Source organism: Mytilus edulis, chromosome 7 (assembly GCF_963676685.1).
Source record: "Mytilus edulis chromosome 7, xbMytEdul2.2, whole genome shotgun sequence".
Classification (NCBI taxonomy): domain Eukaryota; kingdom Metazoa; phylum Mollusca; class Bivalvia; order Mytilida; family Mytilidae; genus Mytilus; species Mytilus edulis.
Window position 1 is genome coordinate 49947480 of NC_092350.1, and position 23418 is coordinate 49970897.

The window sequence follows — 23418 nt, forward strand, 5'->3', positions numbered from 1 at the left end:
ACAAGAGTTCCCGGATCACGAAAGGATCAATTCTGAAATCCACAGCTTAAAAACACCCAATCCTGACGTCCCGAAAAGGTCCTGCCCCCTGTTATGTGCCATGTGGAGACAGTAGAGTGCCTGTCAGTGTTTCAGGTTTATGAACTTATGTTGTGATATTATGCTATTGTTTCAGAAAAAGGGAGAAGGTTTGGTACCGTTAAAACGTTTAATCCCGCTGCAAATGTTTGCACCTGTCCTAAGTCAGGCATCTGATGTACAGTAGTTGTTGTTTGTTTATGTAATTTATATGTGTTTCTCGTTTCTCGTTTTTTTTTTATATAGATTAGACTGTTGGTTTTCCCATTTCAATGATTTTACACTAGTAATTTTGGGTCCCTTTATAGCTTGTTGTTCGGTGTGAGCCAAGGCTCTGTATTGAGGGCTGTACATTGACCTATAATTCATTGGTTTACTTTTATTAATTGTTATTTGGATGGAGAGTTGTCTCATTGGCACTCACACCACATCTTCCCAATATTATAATAAACAAGATTATGGAGTTTGTGTCCTAGGGAGAACTTCTCTTTGTTCATTGCTTTAGGAATATTTATCTTAAAATTTTATTTCACTATGATAAATAATATTTCAAATAATCTTGTCTAAGTGCAAGAGTGTGCTCTTAGTTTTTACAATAATAACATCTTTAAGGTTCAAATTGTCATGTTGGTTTGTTTATTCAATTGTTTTTATTTTATTGTTATAATTAACACTGCCATTAAAGCGGGAGGTTTGGCATGCCACCAAATCAGGTTCAACCCACCATTTTTTCATAAAATGCCCTATACCAATGTCAGGAAAATGGTCATTGTTACATTATACTGTAGTTCGTTTCTGTGTGTGTTACATTTCGGTGTTGTGTCTCTGTTGTGTCGTAGTTCTCTTATATTTGATACGTTTCCCTCAGTTTTAGTTTGTAACTAGGATTTGTTTTTTTCTCTATCGATTTATGAATTTTGAACAGTGGTATACTACTGTTGCCTTTATTTTAATCAGAGAGGAATAATTTCACATCACTATTTCAAAATCATTATAAATAAAATCTTTTTTTATTATTCGGGTTTTTAATTTTTAGCCTTCGGTCGTATTTCAAAAAATCTAAAAAAAAAAATTTTAAGGGAACTAATCATCATAAAAATATTTAAATGTTCTGGCATAGTTGGGTATTTATTCACTTTAGTGTGTGTACAATTCAGCTCAGCATGTAGGACAGGAACTGGGTAAACTGGGTAAAGTTGTTATTGTTCAGAGCATGCATGACTTTAGTTACAATTGTTGAATTCTGAATTCCTCCACCAGACAAAACAAATTAATAACTCTTAAACTACAATTGATACTTGCTACTTTTCTAGCTACCACACAAAGCAAATATAGGAGAATAAAGAGAAATCTATCATAATATATTTCAGGGGTCCTTACATGACAGTGCTGAAGAAAGGCTACGTAAAACAGAATCAGAAAAGGATAGTTTGTCTTTACATGTTAGTGTCTTGACTGATCAAATTGATGCCCAGTCTGAAAAGATACGAGATTTGGAATATTCTCTGGCAGAGAGACGTGACAAGGTCATCAACACAGAAGATATGTTGCAGTCAGTAAGTAAAATTAAGCTGAGGCTCATGTTGTATAATTCTACTGTAAATTCAGAAATTATTGCTATACAATGTATGTTTTTATTATTGCAAAAAAAGGAGTAAGAGCTATAATCGCAATAATTTAAACTCGCAATTTGAATTTTTTCAAATGAATAAAACAGGATTTGTTCAAATATCGCAAAAATTAAAACTGTGTTTAAGTCTAAAATGACAAAATTGCAATGCAAAATGCATGCAATAATTTCTGAATATAGTTATACTTTAAATCCATAAATACTGTTGACTTTAGATTTCCAATTTTCCGGTCTAGAATAGGTGGTTTTCTATCAACATTTAAGCTTCCTCCTCCAATAATAACTGGCTCCATGATATGGCCTATAGTGATAAAAAATATGTTTCTTTTACAAATTGGGACTTGGATGGAGAGTTGTCTCATTGGCACTTAATTATACCATATATTCTTATGTGTAAAATTGTGTATATAACACCAATAATCAATCATACTAATAACTGTTGTTATTTATTTTTGTGATTTTTTTCTGTCAATGACAAATATGCAAGATTATGAAACTTATATTTACACATTATTTTGTTTTAAGAGATCTAAAACTGCAACGTATATCAAATCACATCTGAATAAAAGGAAAAAATAAGATTTATCTCCCCTTGTTAACAAAAGTGGTGTTGATTAAAGTATGAATTGATTATTTAAAATGTGTAACAGTTTTTTTTTTAATTTGCATTCAATTACTAATTTTAATGCATTTCCAGTCCTTACTTTATAAGGTTAATTTTGCCAAAAAAAGCTGTTTCCTTTTTATTTGTCAACACACAAGATCTGACGTGATATAGTAAATTAACATACACTGGTTAAAATTGAATTCAACCAGTAAGCGTGTATTATTGTCCTTCAAGTTGACACAGACAAAGCTGGATTACTTTATATAGTTATATATTATGTCTTAATACAAGTTCCTTGTAAGCATTTAACAATTTTAATTCTTAAAACATAGAGCATGACTTTTTTGTTTTTATTATGGGCACAGGGATTAATTGAAATTAATACCAGTATATCGACCTGGTAATAATTTATAAAAACAATAGTCCTTCTAAGACAGGACAGAAGGTGTGAGCATTTCCCCCCTTCAAATTGGATATATATGATATTTTAATGACTAGAAGAGGTATTGCTATAAAATTACCATTGTTTATATACCAAACTGCTCTGTATAAATTTTATGTTCAGAAATCAGAAAGAATTCTCATAAATTGAATATGGTGTAATTTGCCAAATTATTTGCAATAATGGATGACTTTTTGATATTATGTGGTGTGGAAGATTTTGAAAATGGATATTCTAGTCTGGTACTATTTAAAAATCATTAATCTTGCCCAAGACTAGTTTAAAATGAATATTCTTCAACAAGATTAATAAGAAGTCATTTGCATGTTCAAATCCAACTTTCAAGATTTTTCCCATCAACCATGATAAAAAAGCAATTGAAATTTTGCAGTCAAATCAAGGATTTGTATAGGTTTACTATACAAATCCTTGGTCAAATATAGATCAATATAGTGAATTAATTTTTTTCCATTATTCTAATAAATTGCATTCAACTAATTAGAAAAGAAAAAAATGAATCTGCATTTCATATATTTCTTGATGACTTGTTATAAAATACACCATACTACCATCTAAAAGTTGACACATTTTTTAAGATTACAATAAAAAATCCATCATTGAAATTTGACCTGCAAATAGAAGGGATTTTTATGTGGTGAAATACTTTTGACTTCTGTCAGTAGCTATAAAACTCCATATCTTATTGTTATTTATTAATCTACTGTGTCCAATCAATGATGTAAACATTTGAATACCTTGATCCCATTATTGATCATTATTTGGTTAAATTTTTGTGGGAAAAGGAAGATAACTGTGATGTAAACATTACAGTCGTCTCCCTTTGTAAATTCAACCTTGACATTGATTTGGGGAAACCATTTGAGCTGCAAAGTTATCAAGATTTAAAAAGTTAAAGAAACAAAGAAATCATAGAATTGCATATCCCCTTGAGTAAGTCAGATTTCTAAATATTATAAAGGTCACTTGGTATGTATGATGAGGGAAAATTTGGGATAAAACAATGGCTGAACAGTCAGAAAATCTAACTGAACTCTCTGAACCTCTGCCACTCCGTCCTCGTTTATAAATACATTTCCATTCAGAATACAAGTGTATCTTGTTTCACTTTATGTACAGTATAATTATCCATGTAAACATATACTTCTAGTTTGCATATATAGGTGAAAACATTGCTATCATTTTGTCCACAACTTTTTGTCAGACAACCTGTCAATGGTGAATTTGTTTCTCAAATGAGTTATTGTTCCTTAATAAATGAGTCACATTATTGTGCTTCTAATGAAAAATCTCGAGTTTTGTCTTCTTATTAAAGTTAAGACATACATGATATAGGTATGATGATTTCCTTAAGGTTCATCATAACCTTTTGGCTAAAATGGCCGTATTTACACCCCAAATTTTACTCTGAGTACAGACTAACCTATACACCTGCAACAGTTTTAAGGGATGGCAGGAACTAGATATATAAATTTTAAATGCATTTTATGTTTCAGAAAATTATAAACTTTTCTAGATTTTGCTATCCATTTTTTTTCGTTCCTGCAGAAGGTGCAAAAATTAACTAAGTCGTGAAAACGATTGAGAAGCTCCCCTCATATAATCAATGTTGTGAGTAGTATTGATTTAAATGGACAATAGATGGACAATAGACACCTGTAAACAATAGGTGATTTAACAGGTTTAAACTGTGTAACTGAGTGGACCGTATCAAATGAAACTCGGGTGTTTGTTTATTTTGCTATCTTCTGCAGACTGGAAAAAAATGGACATCAAAATCCAGGTAAGTTTTTAATTTTCTGAAACGTAGACTTCATATAACTTTTATATATCTAGTTCCTGCCATGCCTTAAAACTTTCCTGGATGTACCAGTTTGTCTGTACTCATAGTAATTTTTAGGGTGTAAACACGGCCATATTTTTCAATTCCTTATGATGAACCTTAAGGCATGCTAGAAGTGCATTTTAATGTTATAGTCAACATGGTCAATCAAACAGAATACAATACTTGTATTTCACATATTTGAGGAATCATAAAGAGCATAAAATCAGTTACAATTGCATCAGGGTAATCTCAGACAAATGAAAAATATGGTCAACAAATTGTTGAAAAGAGCTACCTGTATATGATTCTACATGTACAGCTAGCAATCAAAACCTTGTAAAATAAGGAAATTAATACAGTGCATTCAAGTCATTAGTATCGGACTAGGGATCTGATTTTATTATACTGGTAAAAATCTGTTAACTATAACAAAAGGCCTAGTACAAAATGTAGTAGGATTAAGAAATAAAATTGAGAATGGAAATGGGGAATAAGTTATATACAACAACCAAACAAAGGCCACAAACGGGTCCTCAATGTAGCAAGGCGGTCATCAGCGCTGGCCTCTCAATAAAAGCATTTTCAACATGTGTTATGTTACCTCCCCATTCTTTTGCAACAGGAGAATTATATTTGATAAATTTAAAAGAAAATATGTTAGTGTCATTTCTATTCTCTTCATTTCAATGATTTTTTTAATTTTTAACTTTATATCTAACATACTGTTACCTATAGAAACATTTTAAGAGATTGGAATAAAGCCTAGCCTTAGTATTTGAATCCTTTTTCATACATGATGGTTAGAACAATTTTTGTTATTTTGTTGAATACATTGTGTATCATTTTTGACATCAGCATTATCATAGTTAGCTATAATAGGGTATGCAATTTTATCTCAATATAAAAATTAGAAATATGGTGTGATTGTCAGTGACATAACTTTCTGCCACGAACTAAATGATGTAGAAGTTCTCAACAATTATAGGACATGGTAGTGCCTTTGACAATGAACAAACCCATGCTCGTAGTAACACACTATTTCCAATGCAACAACTCTCAACCAGTAACCAAATTAGATGGAAGTTAACAACTATAGGTCACAGTAGGGCCTTCAACAATGAGAAAATTAATAATTCCAACTTTTTAAAATTATTTAATTTTTGCATTTTATTCACCCATCAGTTATACCTCAATAATGAATCAGCCACTATCTTGAAATTACCTTTAGTCCTTTTTGTATAATAAACATTGTTTCCTTTCAATTTCATGAACTTACAAAGTTTAATAAAAAATACAACTCAATTTTACCATTTGAAAAAATGTGTAGGACAAAGACAATAAAGTTTGCATTCTGTCTTAATTAATTTGTTGGATAATATTTTGTCATAGTAAATTACCTATTCTGTCTAAAATTACAGTACTGCACATGTTGCAGTGTCAGAGTAGAAATGTTACATTTGTTATATATTTGAATGGTGACAACATTACTTAGTTGCTTTAAAAGACAAGTTGAAAAGCAAATAATATCAGCCCTCAATTACACAAATTAGGGACCCCAATACTTTTGGTGGAGCACTGTTTATATTTGCTTATTAGGTTTGAATGAGGATTTAGATTAGTTTTGATTTTAAGTCATTGTTTTGAGAAAAGCTGACATGATTATGATCCTAGAACAATAAATTAAGGATAAAGAAGACATTACACTATGAAGATGTTAAGGAATAAGTGTTTATGGTCCTTATAAACTAAAAAACTGTGAAGTATATATATATCTTTTTATTATGGCGGCCTCAAACCAGCCTTTTGTCTTGTTTGACATTTATGATATATTCATTTTACCACACATGGGAAAAATTAATTGCAAGGACATGTTCAATTTCGGTATTTGTAAAAAATACTTCCAACAAATGTATAATACGTATACTAGTTAAAATGCAATAAAGTGAATAAATACTACATCAATGACTTATGACACATGTGCCCCATTTCAATTACCATTTATGCACATGTGTTTCTCAGATGCTTCTTTTATACTTAACTTTTTGAAATAAAAATCAATTGCTTAAGTTAATGCTAAAACATAGAGCTGTTATACAAGCATTTTGTTTTAATTTTAAGAATTAATCCATCTGATCTTTGTATGGTTTCACAGGTAGTCTCCCTTTGAAGGTAATTTGCCATAAATCACAATTTTAAAGTTAACTCAACATCAAAGACATTATTTAATTTTAACACCTGGGGTTTAATTAAGTTGACAAGGAAGCTGTCAATGATTATCTCCCCTTTGACAGGAATTTTTACCTGGTCCCCTGAGGTGAAATGTACCTTCACTGTTTACTTGTATAATACAATAATTAAGATATGACATGTTTGAGGAATAGGTCAACCTTTAAGTGTCACAAAAAGACATTTTTATAATTTGAGGACTTTTATAAAATTTTATGTGATTTTTTAAGTGAATTTTCCATTATGCCAGTGAAAGTGGGTATGAAAGAAAAAGTAAGTTTTCAAATTTATATTTAGAAAATGAAATCATATAAATGAAAGTAAGCATGGTTGAAAATTTGTTCCCTTCTCTCTCTCATCTTTACAAGATACACAATTTACGTAAAGATGAGAGAAGGGAATACATTAAAATTGTAAAAAGTGTATTAGATACACCAATGAGGATTTTAGCTCAATTGATTGTATCAAATATACAACAAGTTCATGCTAACTGAAAGATTTTAATTTTTAACATGATAAAAGTAGAGGACTTTTAGCATTTTGACCTTTAAACTTATAAAGGAAAAATATGATATAAAATGCAGGATATCTTATTACAGCAATTTGGTTTAATTGATTTCAAACACCATTTTTCAAAATTTTTATTAATAGAATCTATTGTTATTCTTAAAATCAAAATTGTGTACAATATAATTTCATTGTGAATACGAACACCCCCACACATGCTTTACTGTAGATAGTTATGGTTTGCTTAATATGGATAAAGTGTCAAAACTTCAATATTTTAAAAACCTCCTGTTTTGCCCAGCAAAGTATTAAAATGGTCTAGGGATACTTACATCTACATGTAGCTGTGATAAGTTCTTGTCTCCATGGACTCTTCATCCATCTGGGACACACCAAAAAGGTTTTCAATTATATGATGTATGTATGAATCCATGACAAATCGCCCCACTGGCAAATCGCCCCACATCTAATCGCCCCACTTTTTCACAAACTCGCCCCACTTTCTAAAAAAACGCCCCACTTTTGTTAACCAACTCACCCCACTTATGGAAAGGGTAAACTCCCATTGCAAATAGGTATGATAACATGCCCCCCTTATGAAAAGGGTTAAAATCCCGCTGAAATACGGTCTGTCAACTGGTTTAATAAATTTCGTTTTTTTTTTTTTGTTGTATTCTGTGTAGATTACAAAAATCAAAATAAGTTTTCATTTCAGTGCGGCTAGTTGGTAGACCTGAAAATTTCATATATAGAACTAGATTTTTCCTTTTTTCAATAAGTGGGGCGAGTTGACAGGGGGAAAATTAACTGGATTTAACCCTTTTCACAAGTAAGGCGATTTTTTTAAAAAGTGGGGCGAGTTGGTTAACCAGGTTGGGCGATTTTTTATATTTTTTTTATAGTGGGGCGAGTTGGTGAAAAAGTGGGGCGATTTGGTGTGGGGCGTTTTGCCAGTGGGGCAATTTGTCCTGCTTCCGTATGTATATGTTCAAAATACAGACTCATTAAATTTTTTTAATGGAAACATGTCCTGAACTCTAAACCTGATGTATCCCTAATAAAGAACTTTTAATGTTTGAGGATTTTTTTTTTTAATTAGGCGTATATGTCTACAGCTTTACTAAAAAACCTACGGAAATACACAATCTGTGAATGATTTGTTCATAATTTAGAAATGTGAAGTACCAGTACAATGTTCATGATAGATTTCTTCTTGACTTTGATGCAGAGAACTGTGCCAAACCTCCCCTGAAGCTGGTCTGTTTTCTTTCTTTCCACTGAAACAGATTAGCTTAGAATTTTTTGTTGATCATTCTTTTCTTCTCATCTGGAAATACCATTTCATATACAAACATCTCATAGTTATCAACTATAGCTGCCAAAAACCACTTAATATGATATTTTGAGAACAAACACATTATATTTTTACCTGAGTGCAGTAATCCATTGCCTTTGTCATGAAATAGATTAGAAAGTACCACCTCATTAACCTAAATTTCTTCCTTGTTTATTTTTTGTCTACCAATTATGGATTTATGATCAATTTCAATATGTATATATTCCAAAAGATTGATGAAGCTTTCAGTTTATGAACAGGTGAAATGTGCATTTAAATTCATTTTAATGAAAATTATTAAAGCATAATGATTAAGGTGAAAAGTACAACGTTTCAACCATTATTTTGTGCCTAATGTCATTCGAAGCTGAGTATATACATGTATATATAAAATTGAATTTGAAAGATGTATCTATATAATTTTACCAAGGATTTGTCTTACTATACAAATCCTTGATTTTACCAAAACAATTTTATTTTCTTGGATTTTTGTTGAGAATGCAAGATATAATCTTGAATTGTTTAGTGATGAACAGTTGGTTAACCATAACATATATATATATTTTTTCTGCTTTGTCATATATATCATGTATATCTTTATTTTAAAGTATATATACCTTCAGTATTTTTGTGTCTGTCCTAATTCAGGAGCCTCTGTTAGTCTTGTATGTTTTATAATTTTTGTTCCTGTATATCTTTTTGGAGTTTAGTTCCTTTATATCTATTTGGAGTTTAGTTCCTTTATATCTCTTTGGAGTTTAGTATGACGCCTATTTTCACTGAACTAGTACAGTTTTATTTAGGGCCAGCTGCATTGAAGACCCATTTTTGGCATTTGGCTGTTGTCTGCTCTTTGGTCAAGTTGTTTTCTTTTTGACATATTTTATTGCTTTTATCCTTCAGTAGACTGCATACATGTATCTATAAGCATATCTACATGTATATGCACTGTCATGACTATGAAACATTTATTAGATGTAAAGAGCAAATGTTCACAATTTAACATGATTGAAATTTATAGGAACTGGTTTACTGTTGATTTAATATTAAAAAAGATTTTGAAAAAAGAACTGTTGCCATCAAAAATCAAGTTGCAAACATGTCATTTATTTATTGTATTAATTTACAAAACCAATACATCTGCCCAAATGCCTATAGGTATGAAGTTCAGGGGCGGATCCAGCTATTTTAAAAAGGGGGGGGGGGTTGTCCCAACCCAGGACAAAAGGTGGGGGGGGGTTCCAACTATATGTCCCCATTCAAATGCATTGATTGGCCAAAAAAAAGAGGGGGTTCCAACCCCCGGAACCCCCCAACCCCCTTGATTCGCCAATGAAGTTATATCTACCAGTTCAATACCAAGTAAACTAAACCAAATTAGTTCAGGAGTAAGAATATGCCGTCTCAGAATCAGAATAATGGGACTTATTAAGATGACATGTTTTTTTTCTGAAAACTGGTACCTTGTTAAGTATCCAATTAAAATTCCACTCAGTGTCAATTGAGTATAAGGCAGGGTTTATTATCATATCATATAAACATCCTGATGTGCATGTAATATTGATTACTGGACTAAAATACCAATCCATCCATCAAAAGTTGTAATATTGATCACTGGACTAAAATACCAATCCATCCATCAAAAGTTGTAATATTGATCACTGGACTAAAATACCAATCCATCCATCAACAGTTGTAATATTGATCACTGGACTAAAATACCAATCCATCCATCAAAAGTTGTAATATTGATCACTGGACTAAAATACCAATCCATCCATCAAAAGTTGTAATATTGATCACTGGACTAAAATACCAATCCATCCATCAACAGTTGTAATATTGATCACTGGACTAAAATACCAATCCATCCATCAAAAGTTGTAATATTGATCACTGGACTAAAATACCAATCCATCCATCAACAGTTGTAATATTGATCACTGGACTAAAATACCAATCCATCCATCAAAAGTTGTAATATTGATCACTGGACTAAAATACCAATCCATCCATCAAAAGTTGTAATATTGATCACTGGACTAAAATACCAATCTATCCATCAAAAGTTGTAATATTGATCACTGGACTAAAATACCAATCCATCCATCAACAGTTGTAATATTGATCACTGGACTAAAATACCAATCCATCCATCAACAGTTGTAATATTGATCACTGGACTAAAATACCAATCCATCCATCAAAAGTTGTAATATTGATCACTGGACTAAAATACCAATCCATCCATCAAAAGTTGTAATATTGATCACTGGACTAAAATACCAATCCATCCATCAACAGTTGTAATATTGATCACTGGACTAAAATACCAATCCATCCATCAACAGTTGTAATATTGATCACTGGACTAAAATACCAATCTATCCATCAAAAGTTGCACACATACACATCATTAAGTATTTTCTGTAGGACAAAATGTGTAAATTTTCTAGAAAAAATAGAGAGTAAGACTTCATTACTAAACTAATCTTCAGAAAGAATATAGGGCTCCTAAACATATACATGGACCATTATACATCATATAATTAATCTTGAGACCATGCGTCTTGTACATGTACCTAATCTTGAGTCCTTTACATTTTGTACTTGTACCATAGCACAAAATTGATTTTTTTTAACAGAAGTTTACAAAAAAGAGTCTATCCCCAACTGCAAGATCAAACTATGGATTAAAAATAAGTTTATCTTAGTCAGCATTTTTGAATTTATTTGGCTTAAGTACAGATCCTATGGTTAAAAGTTTTCATACTAACTATGAAACATTCATTCAAATTCACAGATTATTAAATTACAGATAGGTGAATTTTATGAAAATAACATGTGTGATTTTGGGTAGAGGAAAACAAAGACTCTAGCTGGCTATAAAGTTCTCTCCAAGTTTTCTAGACTGGCGACAACATATGCATTTGAAGCAGCTGTCAATATCTCAGGGCTCAATCTTTTTTGGAGCCCGAAACAGCCCCTGCCAGTGCATAGTGTGCACCTAAATTCACTTTGTCAGTACTATACAGTTAAAGACTGTACCACACACTTCCAAATCATCATAGCATAAAAACAAATATATTAAGTAAACAAGTTTGACAAACAGTTGATTGGGTATGTATTTATAGCCTTGTTTACATTCACTACACATCAATGTGTTTTTTCAAGCTCAACTTTCAAATTGCAATCCCCAGCTGCCAAAAAACTATTGATATATCTGTGGGAAGATTCTCTCATGGACACATTAGAACATGTGTTTTCAATTGAAACAGATAAACCATAGACAAGATGTTTTCTTCCAGTCACGATCTTATCTACTCTTATGTCACTACCTCTGAGCACATCACTGCCAAGTATTAAATTATGATGAATGTGATTCATTGAAGCTTTTATTGCTGTATAAATGCACATTTTTATATTATCAAGAATTAAAATCAGCATCTCTGTAAAGACTTCTGATTTTTTAATGATTTTAGTAGATCTTGTAGTTTTATGAACTATTTGAAAATGTTACATCATACTGCATCAGGTACATTTACATGTATAACTATTAACAAAGTATAGATCAGTATAAATAGTAAAATATATTTCTGTGACCTTAACCTACTTTTCATGGAGTATTGGTAGATTTAAATTTTGCATTGTAAGTTTCAATTCTCGAATAGACACCATAGACAGTAGGTGAACTGTATTTGGTGTATGCAACAATTAAAAATTGTATATGACCATTAGAGGTTGTCTAACCTTGATCTCATTTACAATGGGGTTAAGATGTAGCTCAGGGCAATGTTAAGTTTTTAACTATAAGCCATTAAAGCTAATTGGTCATCTAAACTTAGTGTGTTGAATGATTCAATTATTTACAAGTCTGTCCTGTAGGGTTAATCTGACTTTCACCTCATTTTCATAGTTTATTGGAACAGTAGTCATGCTAAGTTTTATATCTGTTGAAAATGGTGTGCAGGAACACAAACTTGAAAAGAGATAAAAAAACCCAACATCATTTTTGTGCATTTCTTTCGTTTCAACTCTGTCTTTAGTTTATGAAATGTAATTGTTTGAACTTACTGATTATGACTGCTGATAAAATAATTACAAGATATTAATTTAACATTAAAATTACACCGACTATAAAGCTACGGACTGAAAAAAGTACATTTATGATTGATCAATTAAAATATTGAGGAGATGCACTTGTAGTACCCAGTATTCTCATTATACCAAATATTTATAAAGAATTACAGTTAGTCAGTGCATCTACCGGTAATCATTGTCTCGTCTTCAATAAGACTGTTTTTATTAACCTCTAGGCTCTTAAATAGATTTCATTAACACTAATTGGATATTATATCTTGTGAAACCACCAACTGGGTCACGATTATCCTGAAAAATAACATTAACAGTTGTTCATTGATGAATTTATCCCAGTTGACTCCATCATTTATCATGATTACAAATATAAAGCCCTGGCTTCCAGTGTGGATCAGGCTCATTGTTTTCAATTTATATTTTCTCTTTATGTATGATTGGCAACTTGGTTACTGTTAAAATCAGGATTTGATTGTGTAAGAAATGGCTAAAATGTTCTGTGAATGCATCCTTTGTAAGCATTCTACACTACACAGCTACTTTTGCATAGGTACTATTTCTGTAACAAAAATTTGTAGTACTGGAAATCTAATTTTAAAATTCAGCACTATTTTGTTACTCTAAAATTATTTTAATATTTAGGTACCTGTATTTATTTTACAGTACTTTATTTGTACTTGAAATTTAGGTACTACAGATTTTTGGTTACTACCGTTACATTTTCAGCATTTTGAAAGTTTTTCTATTTCAAATCTCTTAAAGTTATGATTTTCAAACATGGAATATTGTATTATTTCTGTACCAAAAATTTTAGTACAAATCAAGTACTGTAAATTACAAGAACCAAAATATTACAATAGTTTTAAAGTAAAGAAATAGTACTAAATATTAAAAGTAAATTTCTAGTACTGCATTTTTTTTAGTACAGAAATAGTACCTATGGAAAAGTAGCAGTGTACATTGTATACTGTATTTTTATGTCTCTGCCATAATTAAAACTTTCATTCCTAATTTCAGAAGCAATTTTCCTTTACAAAATGTTTGCAGTCACATTAATTAGATCTCACATTTTTACAAGTTATAAGTGATTTGTCAATAATAAATCCACAGCTAGATTTTTGAAATGGCATTATTCTGTAAAGTTGGATTTAGAATCAAGTTTGCTATTATAGCACTGCATGGCTATATTGCTTGTGTACAGAATCTCCGGTACATCTAATAAACACTGCTAAGGACTCCTTAGTGCACTAAGGACTATAAAATGCCACTAAGGACTAGTAGTCCAGTCAAACTAAGATTCAACCTCAAACTAATTGCAACAGAAAACGTTTTAGTTCTAATCTATTGCATTATGCCCTTTATATACACAGAAAAAAGTCCCATAAAATCTAACTTGAGGAAAACTCAAAATCAGCATTTCTAATTTCCTATGGAAATTAACATTGGTAGGGGAGATAACTCTTGCAAACATGAGTCTTTTTTGGTCAGTTTTTGGTTGTTTTGCTTGAAATTTATGTAAAGTATGATACTTTGATGGGGTTATAAGTTTGTATTTGACTAAATTATATAATCTTCTGCTCATGAAATGTACAAAACCGAAGTGTTATGGGTAGGTTTATTTTTTTCGTGCATTTTTCATTAAAGAAATTGCAAATTTGAAGCTTTGTCACCATTTTGAAAAAATAATGCGAAGATTTGGTATTGTTTATATCTGTAAATTATATTTGTTCATCAACTTACTTATCTAAAGAAACTGTAAACCACAAAAAGAAGGATACATGCTTTATTATTTTTATCAAATTTGAGATTCTTTGCCGTGACATGCTGACAAATTCAATAAATGGTCAACTATTGAATTACGAAATCTAGATTATTGCTAGGTAAAAGATATGAAAACACCTTTAGAGTTGTTTGTCATACTCTAAAGACTGCTAAAAAATCAAGAATCAATACATTCTGATGAATAGAAGCAGTAAAGTTATAATTTTGTATCAATTTTTATTGATATTTCTTCCTTTTTTGAAAGAGTTATGTCCCTTTTCAATGCAAATCTCCATAGGAAATTTAAATGGTGATTTTTTTTTGTCTTCCTCAAGTTAGATTTTATTGGACTTTTTTCTGTGTATATTTGGGGAATAATGCTACAGATTAAAAATCTTCTGTTGCAATTACTTTCGGGTTAGGGTCAAAATTATGCTAGATTGACTGGACTATAGAAGGACTACTGTTATTTGTGTTATTTTTACATATTATGTCAGAGATTGATATTTAATGAATAAATTTCAAACTTTATAGAATAATAATCATAAATAAAAAAGATATTCAACATTTTCTAGGCACGTACCTATTTTTCTTTGATATACCGAAAATCAATGAACCGATTGACATGTGCCAAATAATATAACAACTGATTAAACAATCATATTCTTTAATTTAAGTAATTAACAATTGTATCGAAAAGATTAATACTTGATTATCACAATAAAATGTGTTGTTTTTATTTAAAATTATTAAAAGGACAAATAATTTTGCTTTTGTTTCATTTATTTCCCGACAAAGTTATTTGCCATAGGTTTTATCTTTGATGTGTGCCAAGTAATAAGTAAGAGTGTGGTCAGCTTGGTAAAATGTTTATGTAAGAGACATGAAGACAAAATGAATATATATATTTATAAATTTTATGTTTTTATTTTATTTCCGACAAAGATGCGTGTATATACAAATGGCTTCACTAAAACATGAGTAAATTCCGAAAAAAAACTATAAATCATGATTTTTATTTTTCCACTTTCTAATACTGCTTTATAAGTTCTAGTACAAATAACGATTGAATTGAAAAAAAAATCATGTGGCGTCCTTGGGGTTTATCAAAACCACCAGTTTTCAACCAGTTTGATATCAGTTTACAAAGGCTTCATACGGTACTTATTTATTTGAAATTGTTTGACATTTATTTTTTAGTTTTCAACCAGTTTGATATCAGTTTACAAAGGCTTCATACGGTACTTATTTATTTGAAATTGTTTGATTTTTTTTTTTCTAAAAGTAAAAGAAGTTCAAAATAATCATTTAACGAATTTTAGTCAGATTAGGTTTTATTTCAAATATATAAATATGAAAGCAATAAATGTTTTTCAAAATGTTCCACAGTGTTTAGTACATTATTTACGAATAATTTCCTGCATTTGTTAATTTAGAATTAAAGATATAATGTTGACAGAAAAAGAGAATGCTTTGTACAAATGCCTTGAAAATATGCCTTAACCACATGATTTGAAAATTTAAAAAAAAGAAAAAGACCAACAGAAATATTTTCAAATAATATTTCTTTAATTCACTTTTCTTTAAGAAGATCTTGTTTGTTAGAAGGGAATCCAATTTGTATTCTTTTTTATTACAAAATTATTTGTTTAACATATTGTAAGAAATAATTTATGAAATAACGACTATAGATGTGGTATGTGCTTTACTTGTATGTGCATTACTCACTGTTGAAGGCCGTAGGGTAACTTATAGTTATTAATTTCTGTGTCATTTTGGTTCCAACGACAAAGAACGCTACGAAGTATTAAATTCAATTTTCGGTGCTACTGGACTTATCACAGCCCAAGATCATGATGAGTTCAACGAAAACGCAGCAAACATATCTGTCTCTTACCCAAATTTCGACACGTACTTTCAAAAACTTCAAGAGCGATTGTACGAATATGTATTAAAACCACGTAATCAGCTTCAGCATGTTGATTTATGGACAAATAACAATTGTGAATCAATAAATCATGTGTTCAAAACAGCAATTAACTGGAAACCAAAAAGCATACCAGAACTTGTTAAAATTCTCCACGAACTAGTCAAGCTGGAGTTTGCCGACTTAAGACGAGCACTGTAGAGCCAAGGCAATTACCTGCTGTTTGGTTACTATAAGCGCCACCAATTATTGTATCAATGCTGGCTTACAAAATCAGCTGACCAAAAAGATCGTCTTTTTCATAAACTTATGAAAGACAGCTGTGACAAGTCAAGATTGACTGCAGAAAAAGAAAAAAACTGTGACAAGTACTCGGTACGACTTTACCATGCCATTACCCCAAAGACTTGCCAAGAAACCATGCCAGACAAAAAGACCTAGGGTTGCCCGGACACAGCCGAGATTTTGAACATTTAACTGAAATGTCTTATATTCAGTGCTATGAAATGTAATGTAAATATCTGTATAATATATATGTATATATATATATATATATAAATGTGAATTAAATATTTAAAAGAAATATATATATTCTGTCATTTATTAATATGAATATCAAATTAAACAACCTTCATTAGATATAATATGTTGTTCTGGAGACAAATTTATTATTTACAAAAAATAATTGCAAAATACACTTGAGAAAAAATACTTCTTCATTCTGAAAAAAAACCCACATTAATAGTATTTTAACAACAATTCATTTATTAGTATCCAACTTTACCAATCTTGTCCATTAAACACAACAAATAGCATGATTTCTGTGTAATCAGTTATGTAATTTGACACGTGTCAAACGGTTCATTGATTTTCGTCACATCAAAGAAATACGGGCACATGTCTAAATAATGTTGAATATCTTATTTATCTATGATTATTTTTCAACAAAAATTGAAATTTATGCATTAAATATCATTCTCTACCATAATATGAAAAGAAATTACATGTAACAGCACCCATCTAGTCCTTAGTGGCATGTTATAAGTTCTTAGTGCATTAAGGACTCCTTAGCAGTGTTTAGAAGCACCCCAGAATCTCAAAGTAGTCGCGTAGTCGTTGATCGTTTATCGTTGAGACGTGTAAACGATAAATTTGTTTCTGCATCTGTCGTTTAAATAATTACGAGCACGTGTTGTTTTCGCAAAGTCCTGGTTATTTATTTCCCGCACTTTTACTTGTTTGTTTACAGTGCGTGAGTGTAATCTATTTTTGTCTGACAACGTGGGGTCGATAAAGTTTATTAAACGATGTATTTGTATCTAGCAGCTTAACCTTTACTAAACGATAGTCATCGATGACAAAATTTCGGGTTAGAAACAAATGCACTCTGTATGTGAAATTGATATTGCCCTCTGAAATTCCTGATATTTATAAACTTCCAGTGAAAAGTTTTTCTTATCCCTTTGTAATAGTGGTCTGCTTTGCTATAAATGACTTCTGTTTTTAATGGTGGCCAGTTAATGATTTGGTAAATGAGAAGGGCAACTGTCCAAATTGGTGGTTCTTATTGTAATTATTGCTTTGTTTACAATTTACAGCTTTATTATGATAGGATCAAAGGTGTTCATTAATTCATATGTCTTTTATATTGCAACATGTGTTTAGATCTGCAAAAGATAATTGGAGTTTGGCAGGTATTTTTAGCTGACTGTTCTGGAAAGAGTAACATGGTATTTAGTGTTGATATTACTATTGGAAGGGTCATGCAGTATTTACCAAAAGTTTCAATTTAACATATAGTCATGAAAATTTGGAAAAAAATGTCACTTGTTTCTATCCATGGGATATTGGTTCTCCATCATTTTGCATACGGGTATGGATAGTTGACCTTCCCATGGATAGAACCTAAGTGCCTTTGATGAAAGATCATTGTTAAGTTAGACAGAAAATACATAGGCAGATCCAGGGGGGGGGGGGGCCCTTTTGTGGGAAAAATTTGGTTGATTATATAGGGAATCACTGAAGCATGACTTAGGCAAAGTTCTGGATCCACCACTGAAATATGCAGTACACTAGGTATACTTTTGTTTACTGACATTTCTAAAAGACATCTTTTTTCAAGACTAAGGTTTGATTTAAAGACATAATTCATGTGTACACTATAATACTAAAGTACCTCAGAAATTAATAGGCCACATAACATATTTCTCAGTAAAGGTTTAATATGTACTACAAGCAGAAATTAGTTGAGCTATGATAATGAAATTGTTATTGGATATTCCCATACTGATTAAATGTAATTACCCATGTAACATGTCACCTTACACCAGCTAGGTCAGCTAATATTTAACCTTTTAAATTCATTCTAACATCATTTGGGGATGTTCTTCATAAGGAATAAACATGTTTACGATTTATCAAGGGACATGTTATAAGTGATCTAATTAAGCATCAAACAAGTGTTTATTGATTTGTGGAAATGTTTAACATTGTCAACGGAAACAATTGTACAAAACGTACTGATCATCTAGATACAAATAACTCATTTAAAAAGCAAAAAAAAATCAGAAATTTAGAAAGTTTACTAGTAAAACAAATAAAAACTTTTAAAAGAAGATGGTCCCAACATTTCCCCCTAGAAAGTTCGTCATGGGATTTAGAACAAAGAAAAGCCATGCTTTTCCTTTCAACTGTTAATACATTTCACATAAATGAAAGAAGACATACTTAATGCAGTCAAAAAAGAAAGGGTAGGATCCAGCAATTTTTAAAAGGGAGAGAATTCCAACTGCATGTCCTCATTCAATTGCATTGATAGTCAAAAAAAAAGGGAAAAGGGGGGGGGGGGGGGAACCAACACCTTTGATCTGCCACTGAGTGATAAAAGGTTGCATGGATATTTAGTTTCTCAATGATAATTGATATTCAACAATGGAGCATTGATTCATTTAGAAAAAAAAAAAAAAAATTCAAATCAAGTTTAGTGATATTTTATGAAATATTGATTGATGGTTGAGTTTAAATTGATTGAGATTTTTAAACTTTACTGAGGTTAATAGATCAGTGATCTTTCCATTATGAAATTGAGAAAATCGTTATTATGCTATTTGTTTATTGTTGACATAAGCCATGCTAGCTGTCATGTGGGATGTGATGATTTTGATAATTTGATTTAACATGGAATTAATCTGTGTTCTCTTGACAAATTTTATGATCTAAGACATCAAATTAAGTGTTGATTTAAAATTTTGGTAGTACTGAAATAGAATTGGAAAACAAATTGATATAGTTTTCTATAAATTTTGAGGTTTTGGTCAATTTCATGTTGAAATGTTTGTAAATAGAGAGTTTGATGATAAAAAATAACTTATTCCATTCATGTGAAGAATAGAAAGAAAGTTTTTAATATGTTAACAAAGTTTAAGTATTTATACTATTAATGCAAATTTGGATTGTATAGTGCAATATTTGATTGAGAAGGACAGAAAGTGCAATCTATTAAATGGTGCCATGTTGGCCAGATGCACAAGTACCTTCGTAATATCAAAGAAGAAAGGCAATGAAAATAAAGATTTATCTATTGGTGCTGATCTTGTAATATATTCGTTACTTTTGTCTAAGGAGCTGGGGAAATTAGTAGAATATTAATAAATGTGATTCATTTACAACTCCATGCTGTAAACAGCAGGTGATTATGGTCCAGCCTCTCATTGAAAGTGAATGGATTAAACGATAAGTTTATTTGTATAACTTCTAGCTCTGCTTGATATCTGTGTAATCGGTGAAGATGCCTCATCCCCTTATCTGTTTTTATCATCATCAAAACAAAAGTTAAATGAATACGTTATGTGCGATTGCTTAACCTAGAAAAGGTTAAACAGATATTAATGCACTGAGTCAGTGAGTTAGCCAGAGGCATTGTACTGCTGGAAATATTAATGGAGTAACGCTGATTTGATGCTGATAATAAAATATAATATTCTAAAAGGAGAAAGTCTGAATGTGCATTTTGAATTGTTTACTAGCCATTGGTGATTTTCTGCTTCGGACATTGGTAGTTTTTCCTGTTTTCATAATTGCTTTGGGAATTCCTTCTTGATTCTGGATTATTCATAGCTTCTGGATATAGCCGTAATTTCCTGAGCGAAGATATTATATATTACATATATATATAATATTCATTGATATATCAGACTGTTTAGTTTCTGATTTCAGCGGTTTAAGTACTTTTGATGCAAATATTGGCCATTATTTCATGTATTTCCAGTTTCTATAGTGAATTTGAGAAATTGGAAATAGACCTATTTACACATATCAATTTTCCCAAAGACTGGAATAGTAGTCTGAAACATATATTTTAGGATTATCGTTCAGATTGACAGGAACAAAGAACTCTTTATGCTGAGGCTTATTACATTTATTTCTGATTAGGTATTTATCAATAAGAAATAGACATTCTTGATCAATCAACATCAATTTCAAGATCTGTTTCATGAAACTTATTCAGCATCAAATGAGGAATTACATTTTGATCTACCAAGTACAATGAAATATCGACAGATATAGTAAATTAAGTCACAAACGGCTCTATTGTTTGACTGATCAGACGAGGAAACCGATTTCTTCACTTGTCGTCCAACTTCTGACCAATTTTGCGTATATAAAATGTTATATATATAATATGTCTGCTTGCCAGTCGACATAATTTTTTTATCGGTGTATGCAGACTTGAGAACTGGAAAACTGATACAACATTTCCTATTAAAATTTAATTGTATTGATTTTAAATTGGAAAGTTTTTTCATTGATAATTAGAAGGAGTTAGTTTTGTTGAAATTTGACTATTCTGACCCATAATTGATTTTGCTATCAGGAAATCAAATTTGTTGATTCATTTATTTTGATATATGCTTCTTTAACATTGTCTAAGGTGGAGTTGGATAAAAAAGAAATCTCATGCTGTGCTGAGGCGAAATATGAGATGATAAAATATTTTCACTTTTTTACATTATTCTAGCTATAGAATATCAGAAAGTTTCAGGTGCACAGTGAATTATGTTAGATAAATCCTATCTTCTTTCATTGGTTGATGATTAAGTAATAATTATACCTATATACATTCAGGAAGGAATTAATCTATCCAGAAATACAAAACTTGGATATTTGATTTAGCAGTGCATTTCAGATTACTGCATTATTCCGATTACTGTAAATGCCAGCTGGTTGAATCATTAGGATTATTTATTGTTTAAAATACAACATCTGGGATTCGGTAAAAAAAAAAGTGAATTTTAGAATTAATTGATTACTGTGGCTTGTAAAAAGAGAACTTTATCAGAAACAGAAACATGTCTGATGAAAATATTCGATACAGGCATTCAGCTGGCTCCAATGGTCGAAATGGTCATCGCCCTGCCAGTGCCGGAGTTTATTGTTCTTTGTGGGAATCTAAGCTTCATGAAATAATGGTAAGGTGTTTTTGATTTTACATATATAACTTGCAATATTCTTGATATTGTACAATTTTATTCTTATTGGAGATATATGTACATGTATACTGAAGTTTATTTGTCAAAATAGATTTGGAGCAGTATTGAAACGAAAATATCATTAAAGGGTCCTAATTTTTTAAGGTAATGCAGTTTTTAAAGCTCATAAATTATGAAAATATCCATGTACATGAAAACCTATTGGTCCTTTAAATAAACTTCTTTATGGTTACCAACTTCATATTGCAGTAAGATGTTGAAAAGGGCAATTTTGGTACTAACATTGATTTTTACTTTCCTCAGTTTAATATAAATAAATGATGCTATCTAGTCATTATTATTATGGTCCATTCACTCCAATATTTATTGACTAGGATTGCCAGTTATCTGCCTATTAGGCAGGAAAGTTTTTCTATGCACTACTTCTCGGGTCCTCCACCAATAAAAAAACTAGGAGCTACAAAAAAGTCAAAAGTCCTCACTCCTGAAAGTGATATACAATTAAAAAAAATTAACTCAAAATACTGCAAATATTTATATTTTGGCTTTGCACAAACCCAGGCTATAACCAGACTACTTCTAATGTCTATAAAGGGAAAGACTACATCTGTTTGGAGGTGTACCGATTCATATTCTGTCTTGGAAAACTTTATTATATGAAATTTTGTCTTTAACTAGCTGTCAGTTTTGAGAGTTTTTATGGTGGTACTCTGTGGTTGTTATTTATGCTTAGTTAGGATGTTATCAGTCTGACCTCTTTTCAATTGATTATTTATCCTTCAGATTATTGTCTTCATATTGTTATAACACTACTGTGCCAGGGTGTACACTGTACAAACATTTATAACCCAACCACAATTTATTTGCTGGTGTGAAGACAGGAAGGAGCCTGTAATCTAGCAGTTGTTATTTGTTGCTGTCTGCCATTCTTTTGTTGTTTCATTTTTTTTCATAAATGGCTGTTGGCTTTCTCTTTTGATTGTTTGACATTTAGTGATGCTTGGCATTGCATGCTGACTATACAGTATGGGTTATGTTTATTGATGAAGACTATAAGGGGGTCTGGTGTTTATCACAACCTTTTCCTTTGCTCTATCATGGCTATGGTGAATAGTTACCTCATTTGAAATCATTGTTAACTTATTCTCATCCTGAACATGCATGAAATATTTGCCACTGGATGTTAAGCAACCAACAGTCTATTAATCATACCACATCTCCACACATATATATATGTCAAGGTAATAGCACTGTTATTCCTGTACCTCATGTCAAATGATCACTTCTGAAGTTCAGTATTAATTTATCAGCTGTGTCCTTCTCTGAGGTGTTGGATTTTATTAGGTTGATCACTGGTTTGTTCAATTACTTAAACTATTAACCTTTTTCTTGCTGCTTTTCAACCTAGCTGTAAATCGTAGCTCTCAGGTCCTTTTGATATTGTTTAACAATTTACCGACCATTGTAAGCAAAAATA

At 30.9% G+C, this 23418-nt stretch overlaps 1 protein-coding gene across 17 annotated transcripts in view; it reads left to right on the forward strand.

Annotated features, from left to right (window-relative positions):
- Nucleotides 1-23418, forward strand: part of LOC139481717 (liprin-beta-1-like) — an 86238-nt gene that overhangs the window by 18486 nt on the left and 44334 nt on the right. For 11 of the 17 annotated variants that reach the window (XM_071265190.1, XM_071265187.1, XM_071265188.1 and 8 more), the window contains one exon: nucleotides 1449-1634. In XM_071265190.1, coding sequence (XP_071121291.1) covers nucleotides 1449-1634 — 186 coding nt within the window. Of the gene's footprint in view, nucleotides 1-1448; nucleotides 1635-3599; nucleotides 3709-19549; nucleotides 21921-23418 lie in introns of those variants that run through there. The other 6 variants (XM_071265200.1, XM_071265201.1, XM_071265203.1 and 3 more) reach the window with 3 other exon arrangements.